We start from the raw sequence: 14,004 nt of genomic DNA on the forward strand, positions 1-14,004 counted from the left end.
TTGTTGATTGTTTCCTTTGCAGTGCAGGAGCTTTTTATCTTCATGAGGTCCCAATAGTTCATTTTTGCTTTTAATTCCCTTGCCTTTGGAGATGTGTCAAGTAAGAAATTGCTGTGGCTGAGGTCAGAGAGGTTTTTTTCCTGCTTTCTCCTCTAGGGTTTTGATAGTTTCCTGTCTCACATTCAGGTCCTTCATCCATTTTGAGTTTATTTTTGTGAATGATGTAAGAAAGTGGTCTAGTTTCATTCTTCTGCATGTTGCTTTCCAGTTCTCCCAGCACCATTTGTTAAAGAGACTGTCTTTTTTCCATTGGATGTTCTTTCCTGCTTTGTCAAAGATTAGTTGGCTATACATTTGTGTCCAATTCTGGAGTCTCTATTCTATTCCATTGGTCTATGTATCTGTTTTTGTGCCAATACCATGCTGTCTTGATGATTACAGCTTTGTAGTAGAGGCTAAATTCTGGGATTCTGATGCCTCCCACTTTAGTTTTCTTCTTCAATATTTGGCTATTTGGGGTCTTTTGTGGTTCCATACAAAATTTAGGATTGCTTGTCCTATCTTTGAGAAGAATGCTGGTGCAATTTTGATTGGGATTGCAATGAATGTGTAGATTGCTTTGGGTACTATTGACATTTTAACAATATTTATTTTTCCAATCCATCGAAAGAGTAAGATTTTATGAAACTTAGCATCTGTGATAAATTTCTCACAACTGGAACTTCCCAGGCCCAGCCAACACTAAACCAGGATTATTGAGTATTCCTATTTCACTAACCTGAAATACCTAAGTACAGATCAATAAACTGGCCCCAAAGGATAAAAAGTATCTAAGGAAATGCATTCCACCAGGGAAAATATAGAATGCTCTGAACTTATTCTGAACATAAGTCCATTTGGTTTTATAATCTGCCACCTATTAAAAAATGTTGTAAAGATTTATGAGAAAACATTCAGAACCATGGAAATAAAGATATGATCTAAATGCAGAGCCTCATGACTGTTAGAATTGTCTTGAAAAGAGTTAATCACTAGTTAGAGCTGAAATGCACACTGCTGCTCGATTGTGTGAACAAAACTGTACCTGCCTGGATGTGTGGTGACAGATGATGCCATGTAAATAACAGGTAAGGAAGTAGGAAATATAAAAGAAAGCAAACAGGTGCTCAATGCCTGACTAAATGTTAATAGAATTTCTTAGAACAAAGCATCAACGTCAAATGATGTAGATGAGAATCCCTGATCTCTAGACCACATTTCCAGACTCACAAGAAAAATGGGATTATGATGGACCTCCTTTCAAATTTGTAAAAATTCAGCCCTGTATGTAGGAAATACTTAGAAATACTATGTAAATGTCAAGACTTTAGAGTCATATCTGGGCTCTGACACTTAGTCACAAGAGAAATTCAAATGGGGATCTTGGAAAGCAACTAGTATAGTACGATGTATAATAGGTACTCAGGAAATAATAGGTATCATGATCATATTTACATATTTGATCCATCTTCCTAGGTGCTAATCTTGGAGGAAGGAGGTGCAAGCCAATCTTATTTAAAATTTAAGAGTCAGGGAGATACCATCTTACATCTTGGTACAGAGATAAGTGTTGTTGGGGTGGGGGTGGGACACTGAGAAAGTTCAGTCCTGATAACTCTAATTTTCTCTGAAGAAGGAAGCAAAACCATCTGTTCAAAAGAGTATGATGGGGACAGAGAACACACGCCACATGAGAGCAGTCAGGGCTAGTTGCTCTGGAGAACAGGGGAAGAAGCCGCCCACAAACAAATGAAAGTATTGTCCAATTGTGTCCTTTGGGTCTTCTACCTCTGACTCAATCAGGCTCTCAGACCCATTCATAGCCATTGACTCAGGAATTCCTCCTCTGGATCTCTCCTAAGGATATAATTATGAATGCAGACAAATTATGTACACAGATATTTGTCAAAGAATGGTTTGGAATACTTTGAAGTTGGAAACTGCACCAGGGAAATGGTAAAACAAATTATGATATATCTACATAATGGACTATTAGCCGGTTATTAAAATTTATTTTTACTTGGTTATATACTTGATTAACATACTTAGCTATCACATGGAAGATACTTGTGTTATAATGTAGTTGCAAAAAAAAAAAAAAATCGGGACTCAGAATTGTGTATTTGGCTTCATCTCAACTATGCAGAAGACATTTGGTTTTGCAGGCTAACTCCAATGCCTTTTTTTTATAAAAGAGAAACTGGAAGGAAAACAATAAAATGGCAACAGTGATTCCTTTGGGATTGGAATTACTGAGAGGGGGAGGGGCAGAGAAAGAGGGAGACACAGAATCCGAAGCAGGCTCCAGGCTCTGGGCTGTCAGCACAGAGCTCGATGCGAGGCTCAAACCCATGAACTGTGAGATCATGACCTGAGCCAAAGTCGGAGTCTTAACCAACTGAGCCACCCAGGCGTCCCAAATGTTTGTGGTTTTGGACTGCATGGTTCTGTGATTTTCCTTGGCAGCATGGAAAGGCCTTGCTGTAGGAACAGAGGAGTCTCATGTACAGGTGGGGTTTCAACCAGGAAGGCAGAGCAGGAGGACCAAGAGATGATAGCCCTGGGGGTGTGGAAGAGAATAGTTGGGGTAATATCCATGGGGATCAGGGCTGCAAAGGATACATGCTGTGCAGGTATGACTCTTAGGACAAGAGAACAAAGAGCAGAAGTTCCCTGGAAGGCGAAAGAGCAAAAGGTTCTGGAAACAGGGAGCAAGACCAGGGTGGGAAAGAGATGAGAAGAGAGAGTGGGTACTGTAGATTAATGCATTTGAGGTAGATAGAGCAATCCAAGGTTGTGACGAATCACGATGGGAGTTGATGGATTAAGATATAATCAAGCAACTACTATGTAGCAGCACTGTGCTAAATGCTGGATACGCAACAAAAATGTTCAAAACAGATACAGACTCTGCCCTCTGGGAGTCATGCTCTGCTGGGGCAGTTCAGTATGGAACCAAAAATGACCCCCTACAAAGTGTGATATGTGCTCTAAAGAAGAGGTGCAAGTGGGAAATACAGGCCAGAAAAAAAGACCAAAGGAACTGACACTCAAGTTAAAACCTAAAGGATGAAAGGGGTGAGGGTAACGTGAAGGGCAGGGGCAAAGCATTCCAGGAGAGGGGGCTGCTCAAGCAAGCACATCAAAGGAGGTAAGAAGTTAAGCTTTTTGGAAACTGGAAGAAGAGCAGTTTGGCTGCTGTGCGGTGAGCAGATGGTGGCACTGAAAGGAAGTCTATGAAAGACATGGGCAAGGAACAGACCAGACCCTCTTAAGGGATTTGGATTTTCTCCTGACTGGATGGAAGCTACAGAAGGGTTTTGAAAGAGGGAAATGACACGGTCACTCATTATTACTGGAGGAGATTGGGAGGGACAGGGGCTGGGATCTGGATACTGCTGGACAGCCAGCCAGTGGAGAAAGTCCCTCAGGAATAGGGTTCATGTGGCCTCTGACTGTGAGGTGGTTCAGTTTGACCCCTGTCACCAAGACTCACCGGGCAATAGGCCTCTTGTCATGAGAAGGATAGTATCGTTTTTTCCTACATGGTTCCTGGCTATTCCTCGGCTCTAATTCTCTGCCCAGGTAGGGATGCCTATACCTATGGGGTCTGAATTTTTGGAACCCGAAGAAAGACAGGCAGTTTGTCTTATGAAGATCCAAGAGCAGAATCCTGGGATGAAACACTAGACTTAAATACTCTTGTTTTCTGATAATTCCAAAGGATTCCTCTTCTGGAGTGTGGGAAGGGCTACTCCTCCTTTCTTTTCTAAACTAAAAGGCAGTTTTCAGTTTGCAGAATTAGTTGCCACTTTTAGAAAGGCAGCCTGTTTTGGTGCTGAGGGTGCAGACTGGGGGTTCAAATCCTAGTTCTGCCACTACTTCCTGCATGAGCACATTACTTGCCATTTTCATGCCTGAGTCTTCTCATCCACAACATGGAGATAATAGCAGAACCTCATGTGTAAAGTGGGGGTAATGGCTGGTCTCAGGTCAGGGTTCTTCTGGGAACTGAATGATTTAAATGAGTGATTAATTGCAAATGGCTTAGAACAGTGCTTGGCATTTGATAAAAATATGTCTCCAGATGAGGTGCAGTATACTTAGAAATAGTATAGTCTTTCTTTTGCCAGATCAGTGAGGTTCTCAGGGATAGCTGTGAAAGGTTTCCTGAGACTTGGAGAGGGAAGGAGGGAAGGACAGAAATAAAACAACAGCTATGCTCTTAGCTTTATGGTTGTCTGTACAGACTTCTAGAAACTGTACATGGTTCTTGTTTTCCTTTGAACCTTTAGGAAAGCCTTGCTAATATTTTTAGCTTTTTCTCCACCCAGCTTCAAGGTTTGGTCCAAGAAGCATTAAGGAGGGAAAGAATTCTCTTGAGCCACATGACAGGGCCCTGGGGACTGGAGTTCTCAGCAAGAAGGTGCAAGTGCCTGGGAGGTGGGAGAGGGGACATTTTTAAAGGATGAAGGTGACTGCTCTACTAGGTAACAGATAATTTCCCATTTTCCTAACCTATTCACATAGTTCCCTACCACTTTTTAAAAAATGTTTACTTATTTTTGAGACAGTGCGAGTGGGGGAGGGTCAGAGAGCAAGAGAGACAGAGAGAGACAGAGACAGAGGATCCAAAGTGGGCTCAGCAGCAGCAAGCCCAATGCAGGGCTCGAACTCACCAACCATGAGATCATGAGATCAACCAACTGAGCCACCCAGGCACCCTCCCTACCACTTTCTATTTTGGATGTTGACACCATGTTCTTTCTCAGCCTTAGCTAATCACCAAGAACTTTGGCTTTTGTTCTCTCAAAACCGACAGTAACTTCAAAAGCCACCCACAGTGCACGCAAATAAAGCTAAAGGCTTAAGATAGTCTGGAACAAATAAAATTCTAAGGTGGAAAGGTGACTTACAGAGTCGATAAATATTTAGTAGTTACAACCCCCAAAAATGTGATTTTGAATAGGAAGGAGCAGAGACTTAAGGTGAGAGAAGGATGTGTAGATTTGCTTATAGTTGTTCAGTTTAGTTTGAGGATTTTGAAAAGAGGACACACACCAAAGTCATTGTCCTGAGGGTGATGAGTCATCTGTCTATTTCGAATGCAGGTGATTAACTTGGGGTCTGTAGACTGATTCCCAATATATATTTATTGCTTTCATGCAAGAAATTTATAAAGCTCTTAACCATCAAAACGGTGCCTTTAAGCAAATAGCTTGTGCTAAAAGGATTATAAAAAAATTTCAAAGGCAACTTCTCTTTATATGCTCAAGTGACTGGGATGTGTCTTTAGCCTTTTTTCCCTGTCTCCTCTTGTATTTGGGATTTTGATCCCACTTAAAGCCAAAGGTGTAGAATGCCTCTTCCAGGGTTCTACCCTGGCTCTTCTGCAACGAGTCGTGCAGACGTCGGCTTCTCGGGTCCTCAGTTGTCCGCCAGGATGTGGTGCAGATTCCGGGTGGTCCCCACATAACAGCGCCGTCAATGATAATTCAGACGTCAGATAACACCCTCTGAACGTTAACTTTTTCTCTTCTAGCTGGAGTGTGAAAGTTTCTCGCGTGTAAGCTGTAGTGGCCTCGGTCTCTGCGGGGAAACAGTTCACGTTCATCTTCCTCCTTGCAGGAAAAGCTCCCTGCTCTTGCTCCCTGCAATCAGCAGACCAAGACTTCTATGAGGGCTCTTTAGTTGATTAGCTGAGCGACCACCCGAGGCCAGCACGTTTCCTAAGACGATCTCCTTAAAAGGACCAGCCTGTCTTTAAAAGGAAAAAAAAGGGAGGGGGGCAGGGGGTAGCCAGCAAGCCTGAGAAGTCATCAGCAGCCTTTCTTCCCACACTTGTGGTATCACAACAATGATTCACCTCAACACAGGGCGGCAGCTTCCCTAATTAGCCTGGAGACGCTCCGGACCCACACGGTTATAAAAAAAACAACTTTTACTTTTATTCAAATGTACAGTTCCCACCCACTGCGCCCACTCCCTCCAGCCCCGGGCCCGCGGGCCGCCTGCTTTGCCGGGCGGATCAGGAGCCCCCTAGGCCCCGCGCCGTCGGGCCGCGAAGCCCCCTGGTGACCTGGAAGGTTGAGGCTGGAGTTGGGGCCGAATCCCTCTCGAGGGTATTCAAGTGAGCCAGAACGTGGACGCCTCGTCCTCCAGGCCCGTCGGGGTCGCTGGTGGACCCCGGCCTCGCCAAGGTAGGGGTGGCCTGGCCCGGAGCCCCGACAGCGTCGCCGAGTGGGCCGGCCAAGGCGGGGCGGCGGGAGCAGCCGCGGGGTGCGCAGGGGTCCTCGCCCGGCGCGTGGGGACAGCCTGGGCCCGCCGGCGCCTTCCCCCACGAGCTGTGGGCAGCGACTCCGGCTGTTGGGTGGCGGCGGCGGCGGCGGGAGCGGCGCGCCGCGGGGGAGGTGCGCGCGGCGGCCGCGGGCGAGCGGAGCCGCGCGGCGTCCGCCCCCGCCGAGCCGAGAGGAGCCGAGCGGAGCCGGCGCGCCCGGGGCTGGGAGCGCGCGCCGAGGCAGGCTGAGGGCCGGCCGCGGGAGCGTCGCGCCCGCGCCCCGCTCTCAAGACCCCGACTGGGGCCGTGGCAAGGCCAGTTGACACCTGCTGCGTCGGGCCGCGGGCCGCAGCGTTCCCGCGCGGGTGCCGGAGCGGTTTCGGGCGGGGGCCGCCGGGCGCGCGCGCCCACGGCAGGAGCGTTCCCCGCACGCTGCGGACGGTGTTCCTCCAGCGCTTCGCCGAGCCCGGGCCACGCTCCTGAGCCAGGTACCCGGGCGGTCTGCGGCTGGCTGGCCGCGAAGCGTGCGTGGGCTGGCGACCGGTGGCGCGGGGAGACCTGGGCGGGGGCGGCGCGGACCCAGTAGCGCCCCGACGTCTGCCCAGGTGTGTGGCCGGCCAGGGCAGAGCCCACGCGGCCAGGTGCCCCTCGGACTGGGGGTTGGGGGGTGGGGTGGAGGGGGGCGCGATCCCGCGCGGCCGCCTCGTGGGGCAGCGCGGGCCTGGGCGGAGATGAGCCAGACACGCTCACGCAAGTGCCCAAAGTTTCCCTTTGCTCACTTTGCTGGACTTAACTTTGAATTGTGAGGTGAAGCATAGCAGTTTCAAGCTTTAAGAGGGAAGTCGATCTTGCTGGGTCTGGATCGTTAGTATACGAAGTATTTGTGCCTGCTGTCTCTAAAGGCCATTGCAGGAGAAATTAGTGGACAAAGTCACTAAATGCCTTTTTTATGTGTTAGTTAATGGTTTATTTGTAGGCAGGTTTTAGGCTTCGGTTACAAGCCACCAGTAAGGGATTCTGGGTTCCATGTAAGAAATATTCAAATTGGGGGGCGTTGTCTTAAAAAAATTATAGTTGACATGCAACGTTGTATGAGTTTCCAGGGTATGATTTGACAGTTCTATAAGTTACGCAGTACTCACCACAGTGTTCAAAATTTTAATCAACAAAATATATCTTGAACAGGTGCTTCATATCTGGCAGGGCTTTAATTTGAGGTTAATAACAGCATAGGTAGTTACTCAAATGAGCCAACATTTGGCTTTGAAATGCAGGGAAAAAGGAATGCCACCGTTTGAATCGGACTTGTGTAGGTACAGGCTGACAGCTGGCATCGTGTCACTGCTGAACACTTAATTTTGAGCCAGGAAATCTCTCCAATGGGAGACAAGCAGCTGTGTGATCTTTTTAGAGGATCACCCCATACCTTCTCAAGCTATCTTAAAATATCCTCCCTTATTCAAGCCTGCAAGCTTTCTTCATTTACATAACGCAGGCAGTGGACCATGGAATAGAATCTATTTAGACCCCTGGTATTCAATCTGGAACTCAGTCACCTCATCCCCCACACACCTGGAATTATGGAGCAGGGTGGTCACTCCTGAGAGCCCTTTGAAGTTACAAAATTGTGAGAGGAAACATCTGGAGAGGGCCCTGCAGTGGTGTCTGGGATCCCTGCCTTTGGGAGCTGGTGGAGAAGGGTTGAACTGGCTGGTTTCCTGGCTCTGCCCCAGTCCTGTGCTAAGCCATGTTGGAGCCTGAGGCAAAAGGAAAAATCACTAATCTGGATCCTGTCTTTAGTTAAAATTGTAATATTTAGCAAGACATAGATTTTGTGTTTATTTTGACGTTTTAAAACACTGCATTAAGACGTTTGCCTTGTGGAGCTTTTGGTCTCCCTTTAAATTTTGCGTCTGAGGTGAATGCCTCGCTTGCCTCACCCTAGTTCTAGACTTGCCTGTGAGTCCAGGTGCTTAACTTCTGCAAGCATCAGTTTCCTCACCTATAAAATAAAAAAAAAAGTAGACTCTCCATGGATGTTGTACAGCTAAAGCATAGCATCTGGCTGTTTACACAGGACTAGGCATATGGGGACCATGAAAGGGTGGCTGTCCTATTTGTATTTCCCCGAATCTTCCTGAGTCTTGGTTTGCACTCAGCAAAATGGGAGTAATAATAGCCAGCTCACAGGGATGCTGTCAGGGTTAAATGAGAGAATGTGTGTGAAGGCGCTGGCCCTCCTGGAGGGTAAGTTTTCTGTGATGGCTTGGTGGGCCCCGGATTTGCCTTGCAAGGTCACAACCACTTGCTTTCCCCTCTGGACGTTAGCCTGGTGCCTTGTCATGCACAGACACTCATAAATTCTGTTTGTGTTGCATTGAGACCCCACAGAAGCTTTTGAATCAAAGTAGAGATGTTTCTTGCCCAGGACTTATTTTGGAGTGGTGAAGTTCACCAGCCACAAGTTGTAGTTAGCAAAATGTTTTATAAATGAACTTAATTTTGCTACTCCAAACAAACGACTTTGGTTCCCTTTTGGTATATTTAGTCCTTGTTTATGATTGTGATTTTCCTGAGCCTAAGTCAAGTGATATTATCTCAGTCACTAGCTTAAGGCAACTTGGTCCCTTGAGAGTCAGTCTCTCAGTCTAGGTTACTCTTGGGGGCCCCTTCTCCCCACAGGTGGTCTCTGGGCACCAGGACAAGGTTGGCATCATGTAAAGGTGTGTGGGAGAGTGGCCTCTTGCTGGCCTTCTATTCCTCTTGCTGATGCATTTCCCATCACCACCACTGAGCCTTCTTTCCCTCCTCCACTGAGTGTGGTCCAGCTGGGTGTCACTAGGGTGAGCTACAGCTGGGACCTGGCTCCTGCAACTGGCTGTGAGGTCGGCACACTCTGGCTCTCTTCTAGGTCTCTCCTGGGCACCTGAGAAACTGCCCGGATCATGTGGCACTATGTTAGGCTTCCATTTCTGCCCCACTTGAGTGGTCCTCAGTGTTCCCAATAGGAAGCAGGACAAAAACTTCCCATGTTTTGTGTTCCCTTCAACCTTCCATGGATTTTTCTTCCCTCACCACCTCTTCTCTAGGTGGTGCAAAGCGGTGGGGGGGGGGGGAGGGTGCTCAGTCCCTTCAGCTTCCCCTTTTCTTAGTGCTGGAAGAGTGTTTTTTTTTTTTTTTTAAGATTTTATTTTTAAATAATCTCTACACCCAACATGGGCTCAGACTTACAACCCTGAGGTTGAGTTTCATGCTCCACTGACTGAGCCAGTCAGGCACCCCAAGAGCTTTTTTTTTTTTTAACCTGTGGGGCAAGAGTCTTAAGTCATATCTTCTGTTCTCTGTGCATTATGACTTAGAATAAAAAAAGAATTAAACATCATCTCACCTCCCCCCCCCCCCAGCTTTGAAAAATCAGATGCATCCTGATGAGGTGGGAAGGAGGCAGGGAAGAACAAACTGGGAAAATAGGGAAAAAGTTCCCTTCCTCTCCCTGCTCTCCATCTTTCTGGCCACACTGACCTGGGTTATGGACGCTGGACTTCTTAATACATGAAAAAGACTGGGAAAGATATAGAACCTGCAGGAAATACCAGTCACAGGCTGGGAGGAAATGGGGAAAGAGCAGCTTTGAAGCTTTGTTGGTGGGTGGGAGAAGAGACTAGTTTTCTGCTACACATTACTGAGTGCAGTCCAGTAAACCAGTTTCAGGTGGATTAATGTCTTTCAAACCATTACCCCCTATTTATGCTGCTGTTTCTTCATCATCAGAATGATCCACTGTGTGCTTTGCATTTACTAAAAGCATAAGAGAAACAGAAAAATCCAAGTAATAATTAGTTGCTTCTTCAGGGTGCTTAGGAATTATTTGAAGAATAAGATTAGCCTTTAGGAAGCCTAAAGCTGTAAGCCCAAGCTCTGGGTTTTGTTTTCACACTCAGTGGTTGGAAGGTGAAGTGGTCAGGGAAGGCTTCTTGGAGGGGGTGACTTTAAGTAACATTAAGATTTTGCCACATGGATGTGAGATGAAAGAGAGCTTTCCATGAGAAGGAGCTCTTGAGTGCCTAGAGACAGAAAGGCCTTCCCAGGGGTGGCCTTTCAGGATGTGCTCGTGGCTTGACCCTTCTTGGTGTCATGTTTATCCCTTTTGTTGTCTAGGTACCTGTAAACACTGGCACAGTTACTGTCATCTGTAGGTAGGACAACAGGAATGGTCAGCTCTCTAAATTCCTTGTGTTTTCCCAAACTAATGGAAATCAGATGTGTTTTCATCTACCCTGTTTTCTTAGATATTTGCATCTGGAAAATAATTTCAAACTTTTGGGTCAGGTCAGTGGTCCTTGAGATATGTTTGTGATTCTGATGAGTTAGTTACCTTGGAATTCTTTGTATTGCTTTAACGTGCTATAACCCATAATTCTGAGCTCAGTGGGTCATGAACCAGAAGATGCCATGTGAGTACTCGTGGAATTTAGTGGCTAATAAACAGGGAACAGTGAGACAGGTGCGACCATGCACCCAGGGGCTCCTTGGCAGGTGTCAACGCCTGATTCCATGCAGACACTTGTACTTTTCAGATGCAGATTCCTGGTAGGAAGGACTCTCAAATATTTTTCTTATGATTAAGGTATCTGTGAAAAGAAATTACAGAAGATCTTTTTGAAAGGTGAGGAGTAGACAGTTATTTAGTTGCTCAAGCCTCTTCCTATCCCTGGTGTGTGAGGCTAATTTGTAAATGTATGAAATTTGAGAACTTCTGGAATACTTGGCCTCACGTCTGAGGTCCATTCACCAGTCTCTGCATCCTTTCTGACCCCCAAATTCTCATGTTTGTGGGAGGCAATAGAAGCATTAGCTGTGGTGTGCGATTTTCCCAAGAAACTGCTCTCTGAATGTGGCATATGAAAATGTCAGAGGTGTTTTGCTTTCTTAAAGTAAGTGATCCAGCCAAGGGGGGCAGTCAGGGCGCTGGTTTCAGCTGTGGCACTTAAGAGTCCCTGTGACCTCAGGCACCCCAGAGAATGGGGGGGGGGTTACTCATATGCACACACACACACACACACACACACACACACAAGCATCGCTTGAGGTATTGTATCAGCAGAAGAAATGCTTCATAAATTATTTATGACTATTCTTCCATTTCCTTTCTTAGAACATGAAGGGTACTTATTATAATTCCCAATTAGGACCCCTAATAGAGTACCCTATAGCAATAAAGGGTCCTTCTGCATCTGAGATCTGATGGCATTTAAGGAAAATGAGCAAATGTGCTACAGAGTGCCCCTGAGAAAAGTTAGTGATAGATGTCATGTGGGGAAAGGCCTTGATGCAATTTAAAGCACACAGTGAGAAGGGAGGGGAAAACGATGGGAAGGGTAGCACAGGTAGGATAGGGTGAAAGTGGGTGGAAGACCTTCAGCATCTGGGTCGTGGGGTACACTGTGATCATGGGCTCCATCTCTCTCTACAGCATTAGCTATCCCTGCTAATATGTGGTTACAAGGACCAGTTAAAGTACTAGCGGAAGGGCCATAGATGGGACACACACACGGGCGCGCGCGCGCGCACACACACACACACACACACACACACACACACACACTTGTTCTATTGGTGAGACTCGTAGGGACAATTCTGCCCTGCCACATCTGTGGCTCCTCAGCGAGCCTGATGAACAGCCATGGATTAGAAGATCAGAATGGGTGTCACCAATGGGTAACCAAATTGCAACCAATATTAGGTTCCTCTTATATATTTAATGTTATACATATGTCATGAATATTTAGTACTTTTTCAGCATTTAGTGTATCATGAATATTTACTGCCCAGCTGCTTTGGGTATATTTAGTACCTCATGAATATTAGGTATCTCTTGTCCTTCCACACCTTTCTGTCTGTTTGATATACACATGTTCTCTTTACTGAGTTTTATCTATACTAAACATATCTTATAAGTCATCCATCCCCTTTGCTGTCTTTTCTTTAGAATTGAATATTCTCAAATAACATGACAAATGTACATTACATCAGCCTAGTCTCTTAAAATAAATTTCCAGGTTGTATATATTTTTGTGAAGCCATTGTCCTATCAGGATGGGTGTCTGAGGTGTGTGGGGGCCTCTGGGACCGGGTGTAGGTCTGTATAGGCTGATAAAGCTTGCTCATGTGCACTTCAGGTTTGCAGATGGACAGTGAACTGTGTGCTCAGGGCTGGTTTCCGCTCTTGGCTCCTCAGGAAAGAAGTGACCATGGGAGAATGTCCATCCAAGAGGCTATACCTGTTGTTTTGAGCCTTGCGCAAGCTGGTCTCAGCTCTTAGCTCTTTTTGGTTGGGTGCAGCTGTGTGGCCAGGCACAACATCTGCACCAGCAGGGACAGGGACAGGAGCATTGGATGTGGGGTCACAGTTCACCTGGGGCCTAGGCTCAGCCCTGGGCCTCTTGAGTTCTCCCTGGTCTGCAGCTGATGTGGGCAATGCAGTGAGCTTCTCTGGAACACCATCCCCTCTCTGCACCTGCTGTTCCAACCTGTGTCTAATACCAAACTCCTGGTCCAGAGGTTCCATCATCTTGCTTTAATACATTAATTACTCCCCTTTTCTTCCCCTCTATTCCCTGAAAAGTGGTAGCAGGAACTTTTTCATGGGTCCTTTCTGCATGGACAATTTGTGACATGGAAGTGACAAGCGCGAACCCTGCTGATGGAAACGGAGAGGAGGATGGGATTTGGGGGCGGGTCAGGCCCACACACTGGACATCGTACCACTTCACCTGGTGCTTTGTTCTCTGTGAACTGGGCTTATTTCCTCAGAAACTGAAGTGGTCACGTATGTTTGGATGGTTGCTGGGTGGCAGCTGCATGCTCCATTGGAAATCAGATCTTTAAATCACCATGTATTAACGTTTCCAGTATACCGTCTGGGTGAAACAGGCTCTTCATGTACAAACACAAAACATTTTGCAGATCTGAGTCACTGTTTTCTGAGGCTTGGCCTGTGTCATCTTGTTTTCATCATGGCCTCCATGAGCAGAGATGGTTCTTTCAGCTGAGGTGTTCGTGCTAGCAAGGCTTCCCTGGTACCACGTTTAGAGCTGAAATTACAGGTTGTGTTTCATGGGCCCTGGGGCAGCCCAGAGGCATCCCTCGATAGTGGAGGAACCACTGAAGGCAAGACTCTGCCAGGCCAGCAGGCAGGGAAGGCCCAGAAGGTCATGAACTTGGCGTGGGGCAGGCCTGCCAGCCGCCCAGAATGCCGACCAGACATGTGATTTGGCTCGTCGCAGTCAGGCTGCTCCTTGGCTGCTCCCTTGTGTGGCACAAGGCCAGGTGCGGCACAACAGACTGGCTCTACCACGAGGCAAAGCCGGGGGCGGAACATGAGTGGGCGTCTTGCTAGATCTGGGGGCACGTCCTCCCAAATTTTTGTCTGTGCTATACCGAATATTCATGTGTGTGTGTGCACGCAAAACTACCTGTTTAATATGAAGAGGTAGTATCTACATTGTTTCGTGCTGCCCTTTCTTTCTTTCTTTCTTTCTTTCTTTCTTGTATATGTCTTTATTTGAGAAAGACAGAGAGAGTGCGCACGCAAGTCGGGGAGGAGGAGAGAAAGAGGGAGGGAGAGAGTCCCAAGCAGGCTCTGCACTGTCAGTGTGCAAAGCCCAATGCAGGGCTTGAACTCACGA

At 46.9% G+C, this 14,004-nt stretch overlaps 2 protein-coding genes across 4 annotated transcripts in view; one reads left to right on the forward strand and one right to left on the reverse strand.

The window, feature by feature from the left end:
- Positions 1-5,108: 5,108 nt before the first annotated feature.
- Positions 5,109-9,030, reverse strand: LOC123581350 (translation initiation factor IF-2-like). Its single transcript, XM_045447399.1, has 3 exons — positions 8,974-9,030; positions 6,119-6,913; positions 5,109-5,690 (listed from the first exon to the last, which is right to left on the reverse strand). The coding sequence occupies exons 1-3, from the start codon at positions 9,028-9,030 to the stop codon at positions 5,535-5,537; spliced, it is 1,008 nt and encodes a 335-aa protein (XP_045303355.1). The 3' UTR covers positions 5,109-5,534.
- CRACDL (CRACD like) overlaps positions 6,138-14,004 on the forward strand; it is a 145,239-nt gene continuing 137,372 nt past the window's right edge. Inside the window, exon 1 of one of the 3 annotated variants that reach the window (XM_045445764.1) lies at positions 6,138-6,239. The gene's annotated coding sequence lies outside the window, so the exon portion shown is untranslated. The other 2 variants (XM_045445763.1, XM_045445766.1) reach the window with 2 other exon arrangements.

Source organism: Leopardus geoffroyi, chromosome A3, assembly GCF_018350155.1.
Source record: "Leopardus geoffroyi isolate Oge1 chromosome A3, O.geoffroyi_Oge1_pat1.0, whole genome shotgun sequence".
In the NCBI taxonomy this organism is placed as follows: domain Eukaryota; kingdom Metazoa; phylum Chordata; class Mammalia; order Carnivora; family Felidae; genus Leopardus; species Leopardus geoffroyi.